Raw genomic sequence first — 18321 nt, forward strand, 5'->3', positions numbered from 1 at the left:
CATCATTCTTTGGGGATGCTTTTCTGCAAAGGGGACAGGACGACTGCACCGTATTGAGGGGAGGATGGATGGGGCCATGTATTGCGAGATCTTGGCCAACAACCTCCTTCCCTCAGTAAGAGCATTGAAGATGGGTCGTGGCTGGGTCTTCCAGCATGACAATGACCCGAAACACACAGCCAGGGCAACTAAGGAGTGGCTCCGTAAGAAGCATCTCAAGGTGCTGGAGTGGCCTAGCCAGTCTCCAGACCTGAACCCAATATAAAATCTTTGGAGGGAGCTGAAAGTCCGTATTGCCCAGCGACAGCCCCGAAACCTGAAGGATCTGGAGAAGGTCTGTATGGAGGAGTGGGCCAAAATCCCTGCTGCAGTGTGTGCAAACCTGGTCAAGACCTACAGGAAACGTATGATCTCTGTAATTGCAAACAAAGGTTTCTGTACCAAATATTAAGTTCTGCTTTTCTGATGTATCAAATACTTATGTCATGCAATAAAATGCAAATTAATTACTTAAAAATCATACAATGTGATTTTCTGGATTTTTGTTTTAGATTCCGTCTCTCACAGTTGAAGTGTACCTATGATAAAACTTACAGACCTCTACATGCTTTGTAAGTAGGAAAACCTGCAAAATCGGCAGTGTATCAAATACTTGTTCTCCCCACTGTATGCAGTGACTGAGTTCATCAGGAAGTGTACAGGGGATGTTGTTTCCACTGTGACGATTAAAACCTACCCAAAACCGTGGATAGATGGCAGCATTCCCGTGAATCACAGCATTTTGCCACTGCAAGGTGTCTTGAACATGGACGAGTACAAACAATCCAGTTATGCCCTTCGTAAGGAAATCAAACAGGAAAAACGTCAGCACAGAAACAAAGTGGAGTCGCAAATCAACGGCTCAGACACGAGATATATGTGTCAGGGACTCCAGACGATCACGATTATAAAGGGAAAACCAGCCACGTTGCGGACGCCGACATCTTGCTCCCAGACAAGATAAACACCTTCATCGACCGCTTCGAGGAGCGGGCCACCACCGCTCCCGTGGACTGTGAGCTCTCGTTCTCCGTGGCCGATGTGAGTAAGACATTTAAGTGTGTTAACCCTTGCAAGGCTGCCGGCCCAGACGGCATCCCTAGCCGCGCCCTCAGAGCATGTGCAGACCAGCTGGCTGTAGTGTTTACGGACATATTCAATCTGTCCCTATCCCAGTCTGTTGTCCCCATTTGCTTCAAGATGTCCACCATTGTTTCTGTACCCAAGAAAGTGAAGGTAACTTAACTAAATCGCAACGTAGCACTCACTTCTGTCATCATGAAGTGCTTTGAGAGGCTGGTTAAGGAGATTGTGTCATACGCTGATCTATTGGGGCGGTATGCAAATTGCAGTGGGTCTAGGGTGTCGGGTAAGGTGGAGGTGATATGATCCATCGCACTGCACACTGCCCTATCCCATCTGGACAAGAGGAATACCTATGTAAGAATGCTATTCATTGACTACAGCTCAGCCTTCAACACCATAGTACCTTCCAAGCTCATCATTAAGCTCGGGGCGCTGGGTCTGAACCCCGCCCTGTGTAACTGGGTCCTGGACATCCTGACGGGCTGCCCCCAGGTGGTGAAGGTAGGGAATAACACCTCCACTATGTTTATCCTCAACACAAGGGGCCACACAAGGGTGCATGCTCAGCCTCTCCTGTACTCCCTGTTCACCCATGATTGCGTGGCCACGCTCATCTCCAACTCAATCATCAAGTTTGCAGATGACACAACAGTGGTAGGCCTGATTATCAACGATGAAGAGACAGCCTACAGGGAGGAGGTGAGGGCCCTGGCGGAGTGGTGCCAGGAAAATAACCTCTCCCTCAACGTCAACAAAACAAAGGAGCTGATTGTGGACTTCAGGAGACAGACACATAGCCAGGGCTGCAGTGGAGAAGGTGAAAAGCTTCAAGTTCCTCGTGTACAAATCACTTACAATCTGAAATGCTCCACCCACACAGACAGTGTGGTGAAGAAGGTGCAACAGCGCCTCTTCAACCTCAGGAGGCTGAAGAAATTTGGCTTGGCCCCTAAGACCCTCACAAACGTTTACAGATGCATCATGGAAAGCATCCTGTCGGGCTGTATCACAGCAACCGCAGGGCTCTCCAGAGGGTGGTGCGGTCTGCCCAACGCATCACCGGGGCACACTGCCTGCCCTCGAGTACATTTACAGCACGGTGTCACAGGAAGGCCAAGAAGATCATCAAGGACGTCAGCCACCCGAGCACCGGCCTGTTCACCCCGCTACCATCCAGAAGGCGAGGTCAGTACAGGTGCATCAAAGCTGGGACCGAGAGACTGAAAAACAGCTTCTATCTCAAGGCCATCAGACTGTTAAATAGTCACCACTAGCCGGCCCCCGCCCAGTACCCTGCCCTAAACTTTAGTCACTGTCACTAGACGGCCACCACCTAGTTACTCTACCCTGCACTTGAATAATGTTAACATCCTGTTTTACCCACTTCATATGTACTGAACAAAAATATAAATGCAACATGTAAAGTGTTGGTCCCATGTTTCATGAGCTGAAATAAAAGATCCCCGAAATTTGCCATAAGCACACAAAATGAATTTCTCATATTTTGTGCACAAATGTATTTACATCCCTGTTAGTGAGCATTTCTACTTTGCCAAGAGAATCCATTCACCTGACAGGTGTGGCATATCAAGAAGCTGATTAAACAGCATGATCATGCCCAATCATGTGAAATCCATAGATTTGGGCCTAATGAATTTATTTCAATTGACTGATTCCCTTATATGAACTGTAACTCTGTAAAATCTTTGAAATAGTTACATGTTGTTCAGTATATATACTTATTTAACTATTGATGTACATATACAGTGGGGGAAAAAAGTATTTAGTCAGCCACCAATTGTGCAAGTTCTCCCACTTAAAAAGATGAGAGAGGCCTGTAATTTTCATCATAGGTACACGTCAACTATGACAGACAAATTGAGAAAAAAAAATCCAGAAAATCACATTGTAGGATTTGTAATGAATTTATTTGCAAATTATGGTGGAAAATAAGTATTTGGTCACCTACAAACAAGCAAGATTTCTGGCTCTCACAGACCTGTAACTTCTTCTTTAAGAGGCTCCTCTGTCCTCCACTCGTTACCTGTAACCTGCAATGGACATTAGAACGGTGGAAATTTGTCCTTTGGTCTGGAGTCCAAATTGGAGATTTTTGGTTCCTACCACCGTGTCTTTGTGAGATGTGGTGTGGGTGAACGGATGATCGCATGTGTAGTTCCCACCGTAAAGCATGGAGGAGGAGGTGTTATGGTGTGGGGGTGCTTTGCTGGTGACATTGTCTGTGATTTATTTAGAATTCAAGGCACACTTAACCAGCATGGCTACCACAGCATCCCATCTGATTTGGGCTTAGTGGGAATATAATTTGTTTTTCAACAGGACAATGACCCAACACACATCCAGGCTGTGTAAGGGCTATTTGACCAAGAAGGAGAGTGATGGAGTGCTGCATCAGATGACCTGGCCTCCACAATCCCCCGACCGCAACCCAATTGAGATGGTTTGGAATGAGTTGGACGGCAGAGTGAAGGAAAAGCAGCCAACGAGTGCTAAGGATATGTGGGAACTCCTTCAAGACTGTCGGAATAGCATTCCAGGTGAAGCTGGTTGAGAGAATGCCAAGAGTGTGCAAAGCTGTCATCAAGGCAAAGGGTGGCTATTTGAAGAATCTCAAATCTCAAATATGTTTTGATTTGTTTAACACTTTTTTGGTTACTACATGATTCCATATGTGTTATTTCGTAGTTTTGATGTCTTCACTATTATTCTAGAATGTAGAAAATAGTAAAAATAAAGAAAAACCCTTGAATGAGTAGGTGTGTCCAATACAATTTAATTTAAATGTATTTTGTATATAGCCTTGTTTTTGTTTTTATTGTGTTACTATTTCATTTTTCTATTTAGCAAAAACAAAATCTTACTTTTTAACTCAGCATTGTTGGGAATGGGCTCGTAAGAAAGCATTTCTCTGTTCTATTCGGTGCATGTGACCAATATAGTTTGATTTGATTTGATTGCATCCTACCTTGCAGGTTGCTCCTACCAGGTGACGTGGAGAGGATATGTGTCTGCACCATGTACTCTCACTACTGGTGTCCCCCAGGGCTCGTTTCTAGGCCCTCTGCTCTTTAACCTTTACACCAAGTCACATCTCTGCGTGCCTGGCAGACATCTCAGCTTGGATGTCGGCCCACCACCTCAAGCTCAACCTCGACAAAATGGAGCTGCTCTTCCTCCCAGGAAAGGCATGCCTGCTCCAAGACCTCTCCATCCCGGTTGACAACTCCATGGAGTACCCCTCCCAGAGTACAACTCCCTGTCGTTCTCTGCAAACATCAAAACAGTAACTCGCTCCTGCAGGTTCATGCTCTACAACATCCGTAGAGTACGACCTTTCCTCACACAGGAAGTGGCACAATTCCTAATCCATGCACTTGTCATCTCCCGTCTAGACTACTGCAACTCTCTGTTGGCTGGGCTCCCCGCTTGTGCCATCAAACCCCTGCAACTTATCCAGAATGTCGTAGCCAGCTGGTGTACAATCATCCTATGTTCTCCCATGTCACCCCGCTCCTCCGCACACTCCACTGGCTTCCAGTCGAAGCTCGCAGCATCTTCAAGACCCTGGTGCTTGCCTACGGAGCAGCAAGGGGAACTGCACCTCCTTACTTTCAGGCTATGCTCAAACCCTACATCCCAACCTGAGCACTCCGTTCTGCCACATCTGGTCTCTTGTCAAAGCTCTTTTGTGTCCTGGCATCCCAATGGTGGAACAAGCGTCTGAAACTCTACCTCTTTGAAGAGTATCTTAACTAACTCTGTTACAATATTGTTACAATATTTGATTGAATAAATACGGGAATATATGAATACGGTAATTAACAGAAAACAAGGGGAAGGAATAGAATAATCATGGTGCGTGGGGGCGCCCGGGGAATCGGGTGTTGTGCTACTATTCCTCAACTCTGGCTGGGCTGCTGCGCTCGAACCGAAATGAGATAAATAAACCGAAGAAGATAAACAATGCCTACTGATGCGCTGCCTCGTTCTCTGAGGGCGGCTGTTCAAATTCCATTAAGCAGCTATGATTATCAATTAAAATCGGATCACTATGTAAATGAACGCAATTAGTGTCCACACCTCAAGGAGAGAGGTGAGCTAGCTAATGAGCTAATAAGGTGTAACCTGCGGCTGTACATATAAGAGCAGAACAGGGAAATTAGACGTGTATAGTTCTCTGAGTAACACTTTATAATAAGACGCACACTAGATCTTTATAAATCCCATCTAGTTTGGCCCTTAAGACACAAACAGTCATGGGTGTGCAGTGTTTCCGTTGCATTCATTTAGCTGTGGAGTTAATATATTTTTTAACATCATAGTATTTCTACCAAACATACTTTCGATAATCTGTCCAGGTACAACATCGTTCTAAAGGTTATTTAGCTATTTTGTGCCGCTCTGGCAGCCAAACCTGCCTGCTTGCACGAAACACAGTGCTCCATCCTCGAGACAGCACGCAAGTCAGACCTAGAGAGACAGTACACCAATCACTTGTACGGAATACATATTAGGAACTTCTTCATTCCTCCTCCTCAGACCTCCCCCTCACCTAGTCTCAAAACTCAAGTCTCACCCCTCAACCCCTTTCGTTAGGACCCTACGCAAGGTCAGATAACCCCCCCTCGCAATATTTATTTTGTATTTAATAATTTTTGGAAAACTGTTTTATTGGGGAAAACAGCAAACTTCTAGCAATTCTACACATTTTGCCAAAGGGCAGAGGGAAAAAGTTGCCGATTTATAGCTAATCTCATGCTATTCTACACATTGTGCCATGAGGCTGAGAGAAAATGTTGCTGTTTTATAAACATCAAGCAACACGCTGTGTATAATAGTCAACAACAACAATAACAACAAAAGGAACAAGAACGTTTGAATAATAATAATAATAATAATAATAATAAAAAATATATGGCATTTAGAAGACGCTTTTATCCAAAGCGACTTACAGTTATGCGTGCATAATTGTTTTTTTATGGGTGACCCAGCGGGAACCGAACCCAAGATCATTTGATCAAGAATAACGTTGTGTTCTCTTACCTTACTGACACCCCTGCCCCTGTCCTCGCCATAGTTGGTCCCCAGGATCTCAAAGTAGATGTTGGGGTTGGTTCCGTTGTCTGAAAACTCCAGGAAGCCAGTCAGACCACTCACTCCAGACTGTAGGGCACAGCACAAACACAAACACAAAGTCAGAGTGTTTTTAGTAAATCCTGCTGAGATTAAAACAATTCCTGCTGAGACTGAGTCTGTCCTAATATGGACACCGTACAGGAGTGATTAGTAAGGTCAAAGACACTACCATAGAAATAGTCCCAGAAAAAGTCATAAAACATTGAAAATGGTTCTTATAAGGTCTCTTGTCACTCTGGAGAACATCTGCTATTGCACGGGCCCATTGGAAGAAATATGTGATAGATAGTAAGACATCTTCAATCCTCCAGCCTAGACATTGTGGAGTGATTACCTGTAGATACAGATGTAGTATCTTAATTTGAGCCAGTTTGCTACAGCAGGAAAATAATCCTGCAGCAACAGGAAATTTGAATTATTATGTGGATTATAATTATTCCCGTATTGGGAAACATATTTATTCATCTGCATGTGGCCTGTTACATTATCATAATGATAATAATCGCCTGTTGTTAGTTTACTCTTATTGTGTCCTTCTTTTGCAAAATGAGAGCGGGCTTACACAGAAAGAGGTCTGCCACGAACAAAGCACCACACCATACGTAGCCTTTCATAGCCCCCCCCCCCCCCCAAATTGAAGGTCTAATTAACACAAAGACTTTTGTTGTAAATGTATTGCACCAATACTGCGCTGACAGGATTAATTAGCTGGCCAATTAGGAGAGCTGAGCAGTATCCGGGCGAGCTCACCCCAACGCATGCATTGAAAAGCCAATAAACAGCCTGTTCCCCTAATGAAGCCGTAGAACAGTGAACCAATGAGGACACCGTGGGGAATGAAATATGGGCCCATTACGTCGCTGGCTTACAGTAAAATAACAAGGCATACACATTTTTTTACATTTTAGTCATTTAGCAGAAGCTCTTATCCAGAGCAACTTACAGTTAGTGAGTGCATTCATTTTCATACTGGCCCCCAGTGGGAATCGAACCCACAACCCTGGCGGTGCAAACGCCATGCTCTAACAACTGAGCAACATTAACATTACCACAGTTATTACAACAGCCGGCAGCAGCTGCAGGAGAGAACACCTCACGCACATAACCAGTCCCAGGACTGGTTAGAGAGGGACTGAATTATTGGGACGCGACTTTTGCTGGCTCACCTTCCCTACGGCAGGGCCGGTGTCACTTTCACTGTCTGCTCACGTGGCTCACGGCAGAGGGCAGGGTGTGAGAATGCCACTGTGTGTGTGTATGTCTGTGTGTGTATGTGTGTGTGTGTGTGTGTGTGTATGTGTGTGTGTGTGTGTGTGTGTATGTGTGTCTGTGTGTCGACAGGTACAGCACACTCCCCAGGAGCTACGGCCACAGGGATGGAGAAGGTGCTGACACAGCACTAACACAGCAGCTCTGGAGAACACAATGTCACCTCAACACGACAACAACGCCAACAACCCCACCAGGGCTTTCTTCAATGCCCAAGACAGTGTCCCTGACTTCCTATCCATTTCAAAGGTCCCCTCAGAGAGAAAAGTGGGGACAGAAGAGATAATGTCCAACCTTGTCAACCCTGTCATAATATCACTTGTTTTTCACATACATAGGGTGCATCCCTAATAACACCCTATCTTCTACAGTAGGGAAAACAAGTATTTAGTCAGCCACCAATTGTGCAAGTTCTCCCACTTAAAAAGATGAGAGAGGCCTGTAATTTTCATCATAGGTACACGTCAAATATGACAGACAAATTGAGGAAAAAAAATCCAGAAAATCACATTGTAGAATTTTTAATGAATTTATTTGCAAATTATGGTGGAAAATATGTATTTGGTCACCTACAAACAAGCAAGATTTCTGGCTCTCACAGACCTGTAACTTCTTCTTTAAGAGGCTCCTCTGTCCTCCACTCGTTACCTGCATTAATGGCACCTGTTTGAACTTGTTATCAGTAAAGAAGACACCTGTCCACAACCTCAAACAGTCACACTCCAAACTCCACTATGGCCAAGACCAAAGAGCTGTCAAAGGACACCAGAAACAAAATTGTAGACCTGCACCAGGCTGGGAAGACTGAATCTGCAATAGGTAAGCAGCTTGGTTTGAAGAAATCAACTGTGGGAGCAATTATTAGGAAATGGAAGACATACAAGACCACTGATAATCTCCCTCGATCTGGGGCTCCACGCAAGATCTCACCCCGTGGGGTCAAAATGATCACAAGAACGGTGAGCAAAAATCCCAGAACCACACGGGGGGACCTAGTGAATGACCTGCAGAGAGCTGGGACCAAAGTAACAAAGCCTACCATCAGTAACACACTACGCCGCCAGGGACTCAAATCCTGCAGTGCCAGACGTGTCCCCCTGCTTAAGCCAGTACATGTCCAGGCCCGTCTGAAGTTTGCTAGAGTGCATTTGGATGATCCAGAAGAGGATTGGGAGAATGTCATATGGTCAGATGAAACCAAAATATAACTTTTTGGTAAAAACTCAACTCGTCGTGTTTGGAGGACAAAGAATGCTGAGTTGCATCCAAATAACACCATACCTACTGTGAAGCATGGGGGTGGAAACATCATGCTTTGGGGCTGTTTTTCTGCAATGGGACCAGGATGACTGATCCGTGTAAAGGAAAGAATGAATGGAGCCATGTATCGTGAGATTTTGAGGGAAAACCTCCTTCCATCAGCAAGGGCATTGAAGATGAAACGTGGCTGGGTCTTTCAGCATGACAATGATCCCAAACACACCGCCCGGGCAACGAAGGAGTGGCTTCGTAAGAAGCATTTCAAGGTCCTGGAGTGGCCTAGCCAGTCTCCAGATCTCAACACCATAGAAAATCTTTGGAGGGAGTTGAAAGTCCGTGTTGCCCAGCGACAGCCCCAAAACATCACTGCTCTAGAGGAGATCTGCATGGAGGAATGGGCCAAAATACCAGCAACAGTGTGTGAAAACCTTGTGAAGACTTACAGAAAACGTTTGACCTGTGTCATTGCCAACAAAGGATATATAACAAAGTATTGAGAAACTTTTGTTATTGACCAAATACTTATTTTCCACCATAATTTGCAAATAAATTCATTAAAAATCCTACAATGTGATTTTCTGGATTTTTTTTCCTCATTTTGTCTGTCATAGTTGACGTGTACCTATGATGAAAATTACAGGCCTCTCTCATCTAATTTAAGTGGGAGAACTTGCACAATTGGTGGCTGACTAAATACTTTTTTCCCCCACTGTATATAGCACACTACCTTCAACCAAAACCCTGTGGGCCCTGATCAAAAGTAGTCACTATATAGGTAATAGGGTTCAATTTGGGATGCAGCCATAATCTAGGACTGGGACAGCATGTGGGTGCAATTATTACCAGGTAGAACAGAAAACCAGCAGTGTTCCGGACCTCCAGGCTCGGATTTGAATACCCTTGGTCTATAACCTGGTCTGGTAGTCAGGATAAACTCCTGTCTCTAAGAATAACCCCCTTCATGGACCAGTACCTTAATCTCTTTATCTTAACCCCCTATATGGACCAGTACTTAATCTCTTTATCTTAACCCCCTATATGGACCAGTACTTAATCTCTTTATCTTAACCCCCTATATGGACCAGTACTTAATCTCTTTATTTTAACCCCCTTTATGGACCAGTACTTAATCTCTTTATCTTAACCCCCTTTATGGACCAGTACTTAATCTCTTTATCTTAACCCCCTTTATGGACCAGTACTTAATCTCTTTATCTTAACCCCCTTTATGGACCAGTACTTAATCTCTTTATTTTAACCCCCTATATGGACCAGTACCTTTTTGACGTTGTCCAGCATGGGCCGTCCACCTTGCCAGGGCTTGGAGTTCTTGCGGATACAGGTGAGGCTGGCCATGCTGTGCCACTTCCTGTCCTCCAGCTTCCTGTGGAAAGTGTTGGCCAATAGCAGCACTGTGTCGTAGATGTAGCGGTTGGTTATCTAGGGAAAGAGGGAGGGAGGGAGGGAGGGGGAGGGGGGGTGGGTGGGAGGAAGGACACAGAGGAAGGGGAGGGTGAGACAACAGAAGGGAAGTAGAGGGGAAGGGTGAGACAAAACATGAACGAGGTAAAGACGGAGAAAAGGAGAAGAGACCAAAAATGGAGGGAGAAGATAACAACGGAACAAAAGAAACAGGGGAAGATGGTCAAAAGTAGTGCACTGTATAGGGAATAGGGTGCCATTTGAGATGCAGATAAAGTATGCTCTGCTCTGCACCCTGCTGAAAGCTGCTGTGACGGCTGGCAGTGAAACATGCCGTGATCATAAGGAGTAGGCAGCCGTGGCTGGCATCATTTGAAAGAAAATTGATGCGCGCGCTCGCGTCATTTCATCAGTTCTTTGATCATTGGTAAAGAAGCAATACCTAACACCTGCGATTTGTAGCTACATCTCTGAAGTTCTCTCTGCAAACATCCACTCTAACTACTGTTTGCGGTACACATACAGGCTCCCAGTTCCCGGTAAAGAAAGAGGCCCTGGAAGGATTAAAACAGCTTTATCTCTGTAGCTTTGTCTAGGTTCAGCCTTTAAAAGCTCCACAACACAAATCGCACCACGCGCATCTTTTTAAAACTAGAACAGCCTGGCCTTTCAGCATATAAGAACCCGCTAGAGAACGTTACCAGGCGTTTCCTTTAGCATATGCATCAGATGCATATCAACCCGCAAGGTGCGCAAACATGCTTGATAAATAAATGCTTGATAAATAATGCATAGACTATTGTAAAGGATTAATTGCATGAAGCAATATTCTTGGAAATATATCAATAAAAGAACAAAAAAACAATAGTTATTTGTCTAGATAGAAAAAACATTGGTCTATAGCCTATTTTAGTTTCCCTTACAATAAAAACATGACAGTCCATTTGATCTACTTTATTTGTAGATTTGATTAGTAATAGAGTTATAGAAATTAATTAAGTCCAGTTACAGCTTCTTTTGACAAAGTAGAAACTAAAAAGGTAATAATAATAATAATAATAATAATAATAATAATAATAACAACAATATAACCAGCCAGGTGAGCAGGTGAAATGATTTGCTGTATTCCTAAACAAAAGCACCAGAGCATGAACAATTGCAAAGGATTAATTGCACAAGATATAAAAACAGTCATTTGTTGATTGCATGTGACACTGTATTGTGCCCTTATACCCGTGCCTTCACACATTAATCAATCTCATCTTCTCTTTATGCTTTGGGTCCACAATCAGCACACAGCTTCGGGGCTTTGTGTGAGCAAGCCCCACAAACATATCGGTTGCAATGCACACAGATTTCATGGGCTTTGTTTCGTGTGCACCTGCCGACTTGACATTGTGTCTTATTTTTCCCGAGCGGGAGCTGTGGTGCTTGGGGAAGAGAGAGAGCAGGACCTGCTGCCTTGGCGGCCTGCTTGGCGGCTCACGAAGCTCACTGTCACGCTCTGGCTCCGGGACTTTGTATGTTGAGCCAGGGTGTGTTCGTTTCGTTGTGTTCTGTTTGGTTGGGTTGTTCTATGTGGTTGTATTTCTTTGTTTGGATGAGTGACTCCCAATCAGAGGTAACGAGTGTCAGCTGTTTGGCTCGTTGTCTCTGATTGGGAGCCATATTTATAATGTCTGTTTTCACCTTGTGTTTGTGGGTTTTTGTTCCTTGTCAGTCATTGTCTGAGGACGTTACGTATCGTTTATTGTTTTGTATTCGTGTTTGCACTTTACTATTAAAGTATGTTCGCTCAACACGCTGCGCCTTGGTCCTCTCTAACCAACGATCGTGACAGAAAAACCCACCTTAAACAGATCAAGCAGCGTGACGAGGAGAGAGGATGGACGTGGGAGGAGATGATTGCGAGTCTGGCAAGAGGGAGAGAGGCCTGGGCCACGGGGAGGAGAGACCCCCAGGAAATTTTTAGGGGGGGGGCTCACGACGTCGGGGCAGCAGGTGTACGGGTTAGAGCGGTGCAAAGCATTGGCAGAGAAGGCCGCCAGGTTAGGGGGGCCACTGGGCACAGAGGAGAGGGAAAGTGTGGAGGCACGGCGAGAGGTACTGGGGTGTGTTACCAGTCCGGTCCGGCCCGTTCCTGATCCCTGCGTGGGGCCAGTGGTGTGTGTCCCCAGTACGGTCCGGCCTGTTCCTGCCATTCCCACCAAGGCAGTGGTGCGCGTCGTCAGCCCAGCCCGGCCTGTTCCTGCCATTCCCACCAAGTCTGTGGTGTGCGTCGACAGCCCGGCCCGGCCTGTTCCTGCCATTCCCACCAAGTCAGTGGTGCGCGTCGTCAGCCCAGCCCGGCCTGTTCCTGCCATTCCCACCAAGTCAGTGGTGCACGTCGTCAGCCCAGCCCGGCCGGTTCCTGCCATTCCCACCAAGTCAGTGGTGTGCGTCAACAGCCCAGCCCGGCCTGTCCCTGCTCCACGCACCAAGCCTACGAGGTGCGTCGCCAGTCCAGCCCGGCCTGTCCCTGCTCCACGCACAAAGCCTACGGTGTGCGTCGCCAGCCCAGCCCGGCCTGTTCCTGCTCCACGCACAAAGCCTACGGTGTGCGTCGCCAGCCCAGCCCGGCCTGTCCCTGCTCCACGCACAAAGCCTACGGTGTGCGTCGCCAGCCCGACCCGGCCTGTTCCTGCCACTCGCACCAAACCAGGGGTGCGAGTCGCCAGCCTGGTCCAACCCGTTCCTGCTACTCGCACCAAGCCAGGGGTGCGAGGCGTCAGCCTGGTCCAGCCCGTTCCTGCTACTCGCACCAAACCAGGGATGCGAGTCGTCAGCCTGGTCCAGCTCGTTCCTGCTACTCGCACCAAACCAGGGAATGGAGTCGTCAGTCCGGTGAGGCCCGTTCCTGTTCCACGCACCAAGCCAGGGGCGCGTGTCGTCAGTCCGGCTCCGACCAGCGGGGCTAGACAGGACCAGGGGTACTTTGGGGGGTTGGAGAGGAGGTGGGGATCAGGGCCGGAGCCAGAACCACCGCCGAGGAGGTATGCCCACCCAGCCCTCCCTTGTTTAGCCCTTATTGAGGCGCGGTCGCAGTCCGGGGTACTGTCACGCTCTGGCTCCGGGACTTTGTATGTTGAGCCAGGGTGTGTTCGTTTCGTTGTGTTCTGTTTGGTTGGGTTGTTCTATGTGGTTGTATTTCTTTGTTTGGATGAGTGACTCCCAATCAGAGGTAACGAGTGTCAGCTGTTTGGCTCGTTGTCTCTGATTGGGAGCCATATTTATAATGTCTGTTTTCACCTTGTGTTTGTGGGTTTTTGTTCCTTGTCAGTCATTGTCTGAGGACGTTACGTATCGTTTATTGTTTTGTATTCGTGTTTGCACTTTACTATTAAAGTATGTTCGCTCAACACGCTGCGCCTTGGTCCTCTCTAACCAACGATCGTGACACTCACATGCCAGATCCAGTGGGATACAGTGAGGGAAAAAAGTATTTGATCTCCTGCTGATTTTGTACGTTCGCCCACTGACAAAGAAATTATCAGTCTATAATTTTAATGGTAGGTTTATTTGAACAATGAGAGACAGAATAACAACAACAAAATCCAGAAAAACACATGTCAAAATTTTTATAAATTGATTTGCATTTTAATGAGGGAAATAAGTATTTGACCCCCTCTCAATCAGAAAGATTTCTGGCTCCCAGGTGTCTTTTATACAGGTAACAAGCTGAGATTAGGAACACACTCTTAAAGGGAGTGCTCCTAATCTCAGTTTGTTACCTGTAAAAAGACACCTGTCCACAGAAGCAATCAATCAATCAGATTCCAAACTCTCCACCATGGCCAAGACCAAAGAGCTCTCCAAGGATGTCAGGGACAAGATTGTAGACCTACACAAGGCTGGAATGGGCTACAAGACCATCGCCAAGCAGCTTGGTGAGAAGGTGACAACAGTTGATGTGATTATTTGCAAATGGAAGAAATACAAAATAACTGTCAATCTCCCTCGGCCTGGGGCTCCATGCAAGATCTCACCTCGTGGAGTTGCAATGATCATTAGAACAGTGAGGAATCAGCCCAGAACTACACGGGAGGATCTTGTCAATGATCTCAAGGCAGCTGGGACCATAGTCACCAAGAAAACAATTGGTAACACATTACGCCGTGAAGGACTGAAATCCTGCAGCGCCCACAAGGTCCCCCTGCTCAAGAAAGCACATATACAGGGCCGTCTGAAGTTTGCCAATGAACATCTGAATGATTCAGAGGAGAACTGGGTGAAAGTGTTGTGGTCAGATGAGACCAAAATGGAGCTCTTTGTCATCAACTCAACTCGCCGTGTTTGGAGGAGGAGGAATGCTGCCTATGACCCCAAGAACATCATCCCCACCGTTAAACATGGAGGTGGAAACATTATGCTTTGGGGGTGTTTTTCTGCTAAGGGGACAGGACAACTTCACCGCATCAAAGGGACGATGGACGGCGCCATGTACCGTCAAATCTTGGGTGAGAACCTCCTTCCCTCAGCCAGGGCATTGAAAATAGGTAGTGGATGGGTATTCCAGCATGACAATGACCCAAAACACACGGCCAAGGCAACAAAGGAGTGGCTCAAGAAGACGCACATTAAGGTCCTGGAGTGGCCTAGCCAATCTCCAGACCTTAATCCCATAGAAAATCTGTGGAGGGAGCTGAAGGTTCAAGTTGCCAAACGTCAGGCTCGAAACCTTAATGACTTGGAGAAGATCTGCAAAGAGGAGTGGGACAAAATCCCTCCTGAGATGTGTGCAAACCTGGTGGCCAACTACAAGAAACGTCTGACCTCTGTGATTGCCAACAAGGGTTTTGCCACCAAGTACTAAGTCATGTTTTGCAGAGGTGTCAAATACTTATTTCCCTCATTAAAATGCAAATCAATTTATAACATTTTTGACATGCGTTTTTCTGGATTTTTTTGTTGCTATTCTGTCTCTCACTGTTCAAATAAACCTACCATTAAAATTATAGACTTGTCTATAAAGGCACGCGCCTTTGCTTGTTCACTGTTCCTAGCAGGCTAGTCTTCTTTGCAATCAACTTGTCTTCCAGGGAAATTGATGTGAAGAAGTTGTCCATGGTCACATTTCTGCCTTTGCCCATGTAAGACTCCACGAGTCTCAAAACCAGTCTCAGACAGTCGCTCACCCGCTGGCCTGGTTTAATCTTTCCCCAGATATGGAAAGCCATTGAGCAAGTATTTGGTTTCGACGTCGGGCGGCTAACCGAAACTTAACTGAAGTCACATGCACCATTATCAGTTTCTATCTGGTTTCTAGCGCCCATTCATTCATTGACGACAGAATAGTGCACTATATCAGGAATACGGTTTTTGGGGCAGAGCCAGAGGCAGAAGGGGGAGACAGAGAATAGTTCATTCGGGCCCTGATCGATGGCACTGTGATTTAGCAGGAGCGTTGTCTCCATTTTAATGACAAAGTAATAAATAGAGTGGAGTGCCCATTAAATTTGCCGTTGTTTATTAACCTGTCACAATATCGAGTGCCGTGTTCCAGCGCCCACTGTCCTAACCGGGCATCCCCCTGACATAGGCATTTATCGCTGCGAGGTCACCCATGCATCAAATCAAATCGAATCAAATTGTATTTGTCACATGCGCCGAATACAACAAGTGTAGACTTTACCGTGAAATGCTTACTTACGAGCCCTTAACCAGCAATGCAGTTAAAAAGTAAGAACATTTACCAATAGATAAAAAGAAAATAATAACACAATAAAAAAACACAATACAATAACGAGGCTATATACAAGGAGTACCGGTACCGAGTCAGTGTACTGGGCTACAAGGTCGTTGAGGTGATTAATTGAGGTAATATGTAAATGTACATTTGGTTAGGTGATTCATTGAAATACTATGTACATGTAGGTAGGGGTGAAAAGCAGAAAGTCTGCGTAGCCGTTTAATGAACTGTTCAGCAGTCTTATTGTTTTGGGGTAGACACTGTTCAGGAGCCTTTTGGTCCCAGACTTGGTGCTCCAGTACCGCTTGCCGTGCGGTAGCAGAGAGAACAGACTGTGACCTGGGTGGCTGACAATTTTTAGGGCCTTCCTCTGACACCGCCTTGTATAGAGGTCCTGGATGACAGGGCGCTCGGCCCCAGTGATGTACTGGGCCATACACACCACCATCTGTAGAGCCTTGAGGTCGGATGCCAAGCAAGATGCTCTCAATGGTGCAGTTGTATAACTTGTTGAGGATCTGAGGGCCCATGCCAAATCCTTTCAACTCCTGAGGGGAAGAGGCGTTGTCGTGCCCTCTTCATGACTGGGTTGGTGTGTTTGGGCCATGATAGGTCATTAGTGATGTGGACACCGAAGAACTTAAAGCGCTCGACCCGCTCCACTACAGCCCCATCGATGTGGATGGGGGCGTGCTCAGCCCTCCATTTCCTGTAGTCCACGATCAGCTCCTTTGTCTTGCTGACGTTGAGGGAGAGGTTGTTGCCCTGGCACTACACTACCAGGTCTCTGACCTCCTCCCTGCAGGTGGTCTCATCATTGTCAGTGATCAGGCCTTTCACCGTCGTGTCATGGGCAAACTTTATGATTTGGAATAGGGTGGCAGTAAGAATATAGCCAGGCTCCCCATGCAAAACAACAGCCCAATCACCCAGCATACTACAGGACAACATGTTTTAGCATGCTGGGGGATTGTGCTGTTGCTTCCAACAACATCATTAAGAAATTGTTTAGGAATAATAATTTAAATGCCTAAGATATTCACAGGAAAAACATTGAGATAATTTAAACCTATGGGCGGTGAATGCTAAGCGTGGCATTACCATGCAATGTAAATGGATAGTGCTTAAGTTCGATTCATCACACACACGTAAGCACAAACGTGCATGTGCACGCATGCTTAGGGAACACACACACTCAGATGCACACACACACACACACACACACACACACACACACAAGGAACACACATACACAGGCCACGCTCAGATAGTTACTGCTGCAGACCACCTGAGAAAGTACCAACTAAATGGAGTAGGACGCTAGATGAAAACACAGCTCGTACAAAATGACTGCAACTTTTGGAGTGCGTGTTTTTCCTTTTCTGTTGTCTCCGTTCCAGAGAGGAGACTAGTTTATTATTTATTATTGAGATGTTTATTACTGCGTCACAACAAAGGATTATTACTTTGCAGCTTCAAGGAAAATTCTTTAAAAAATCTCCAGCATGAAGTGCCTACGCAGTATGTATTTAGAAAAAGGACAGAGCCCTAACTGCTCCACAGGGACACAGACACAGAAATAATAAAAAGAGCAACCTGGAGAGAGAAGAAAAGCATGACGGTGAATCCTCGTGACTCTGAAGCATCACTACTGTCATTACTGTGCCCAGAAGAAAAAATAAGCATTTGACTTGAATGGTGGGAGGGGTGAGGGTTTGGACTGGTAGAGGGAGGGGTAGATGTAACATGGGGGTTTTATGATTGATGATTGATGATTCATGTGTGTATGTAGAGAAGCCTGGAGGGATAGATGTAACATGGGGGTTTTATGATTGATGATTGATGATTCATGTGTGTATGTAAAGAAGCTAAGAGGGATAGATGTAACATGGGGACTGTTGTTTTGTGTTTCTGCTCAACTCCATCCAAAGACTTTGGCCAATGACAGGTCATTGAAGGTACTGAATGAATGTTACAGTGACGGAGATGGACAGCTTGTGTGAAATGTTGAGAGACTGTTCTTGAATGAGAGACTCTGGGAAGTACACATTTTGCCCCATGCTTGGGATATACACTACATGACCAAAAGTATGTGGACACCTGCTCGTCATTCCAAAATCATGGGCATTAATATGGAGTTGGTCCCCCCTTTGCTGCTAGAACAGCCTCTACTCTTCTGGGAAGGATTTCCACTAGATATTGGAACGTTGCTGCAGGGACTTGCTTCCAGTCAGCCACAAGAGCATTAGTGAGGTCGGGCACTGATGTTGGAAGATTAGGCCTGGCTCGCAGTCGATGTTTCAATTCATCCCAAAGTAGTTCGATGGGGTTGAAGTCAGGGCTCTGTGCAGGCCAGTCAA

The 18321-nt window shown here is 46.0% G+C and overlaps 1 protein-coding gene across 1 annotated transcript in view; it reads right to left on the reverse strand.

The window, feature by feature from the left end:
• Nucleotides 1–18321, reverse strand: part of LOC311141343 (glutamate receptor ionotropic, delta-2) — a gene marked incomplete at both ends in the record, with an annotated part of 590499 nt that overhangs the window by 205629 nt on the left and 366549 nt on the right. Inside the window, 2 exons of the mRNA XM_084176639.1 lie at nt 6190–6309; nt 10090–10251. Of these exons, the coding sequence (XP_084032765.1) occupies nt 6190–6309; nt 10090–10251 (282 nt within the window). The remainder of the gene's footprint in view (nt 1–6189; nt 6310–10089; nt 10252–18321) is intronic.

The sequence above is a fragment of the Coregonus lavaretus genome, assembly GCF_964263955.1.
Source record: "Coregonus lavaretus genome assembly, chromosome: 14".
In the NCBI taxonomy this organism is placed as follows: domain Eukaryota; kingdom Metazoa; phylum Chordata; class Actinopteri; order Salmoniformes; family Salmonidae; genus Coregonus; species Coregonus lavaretus.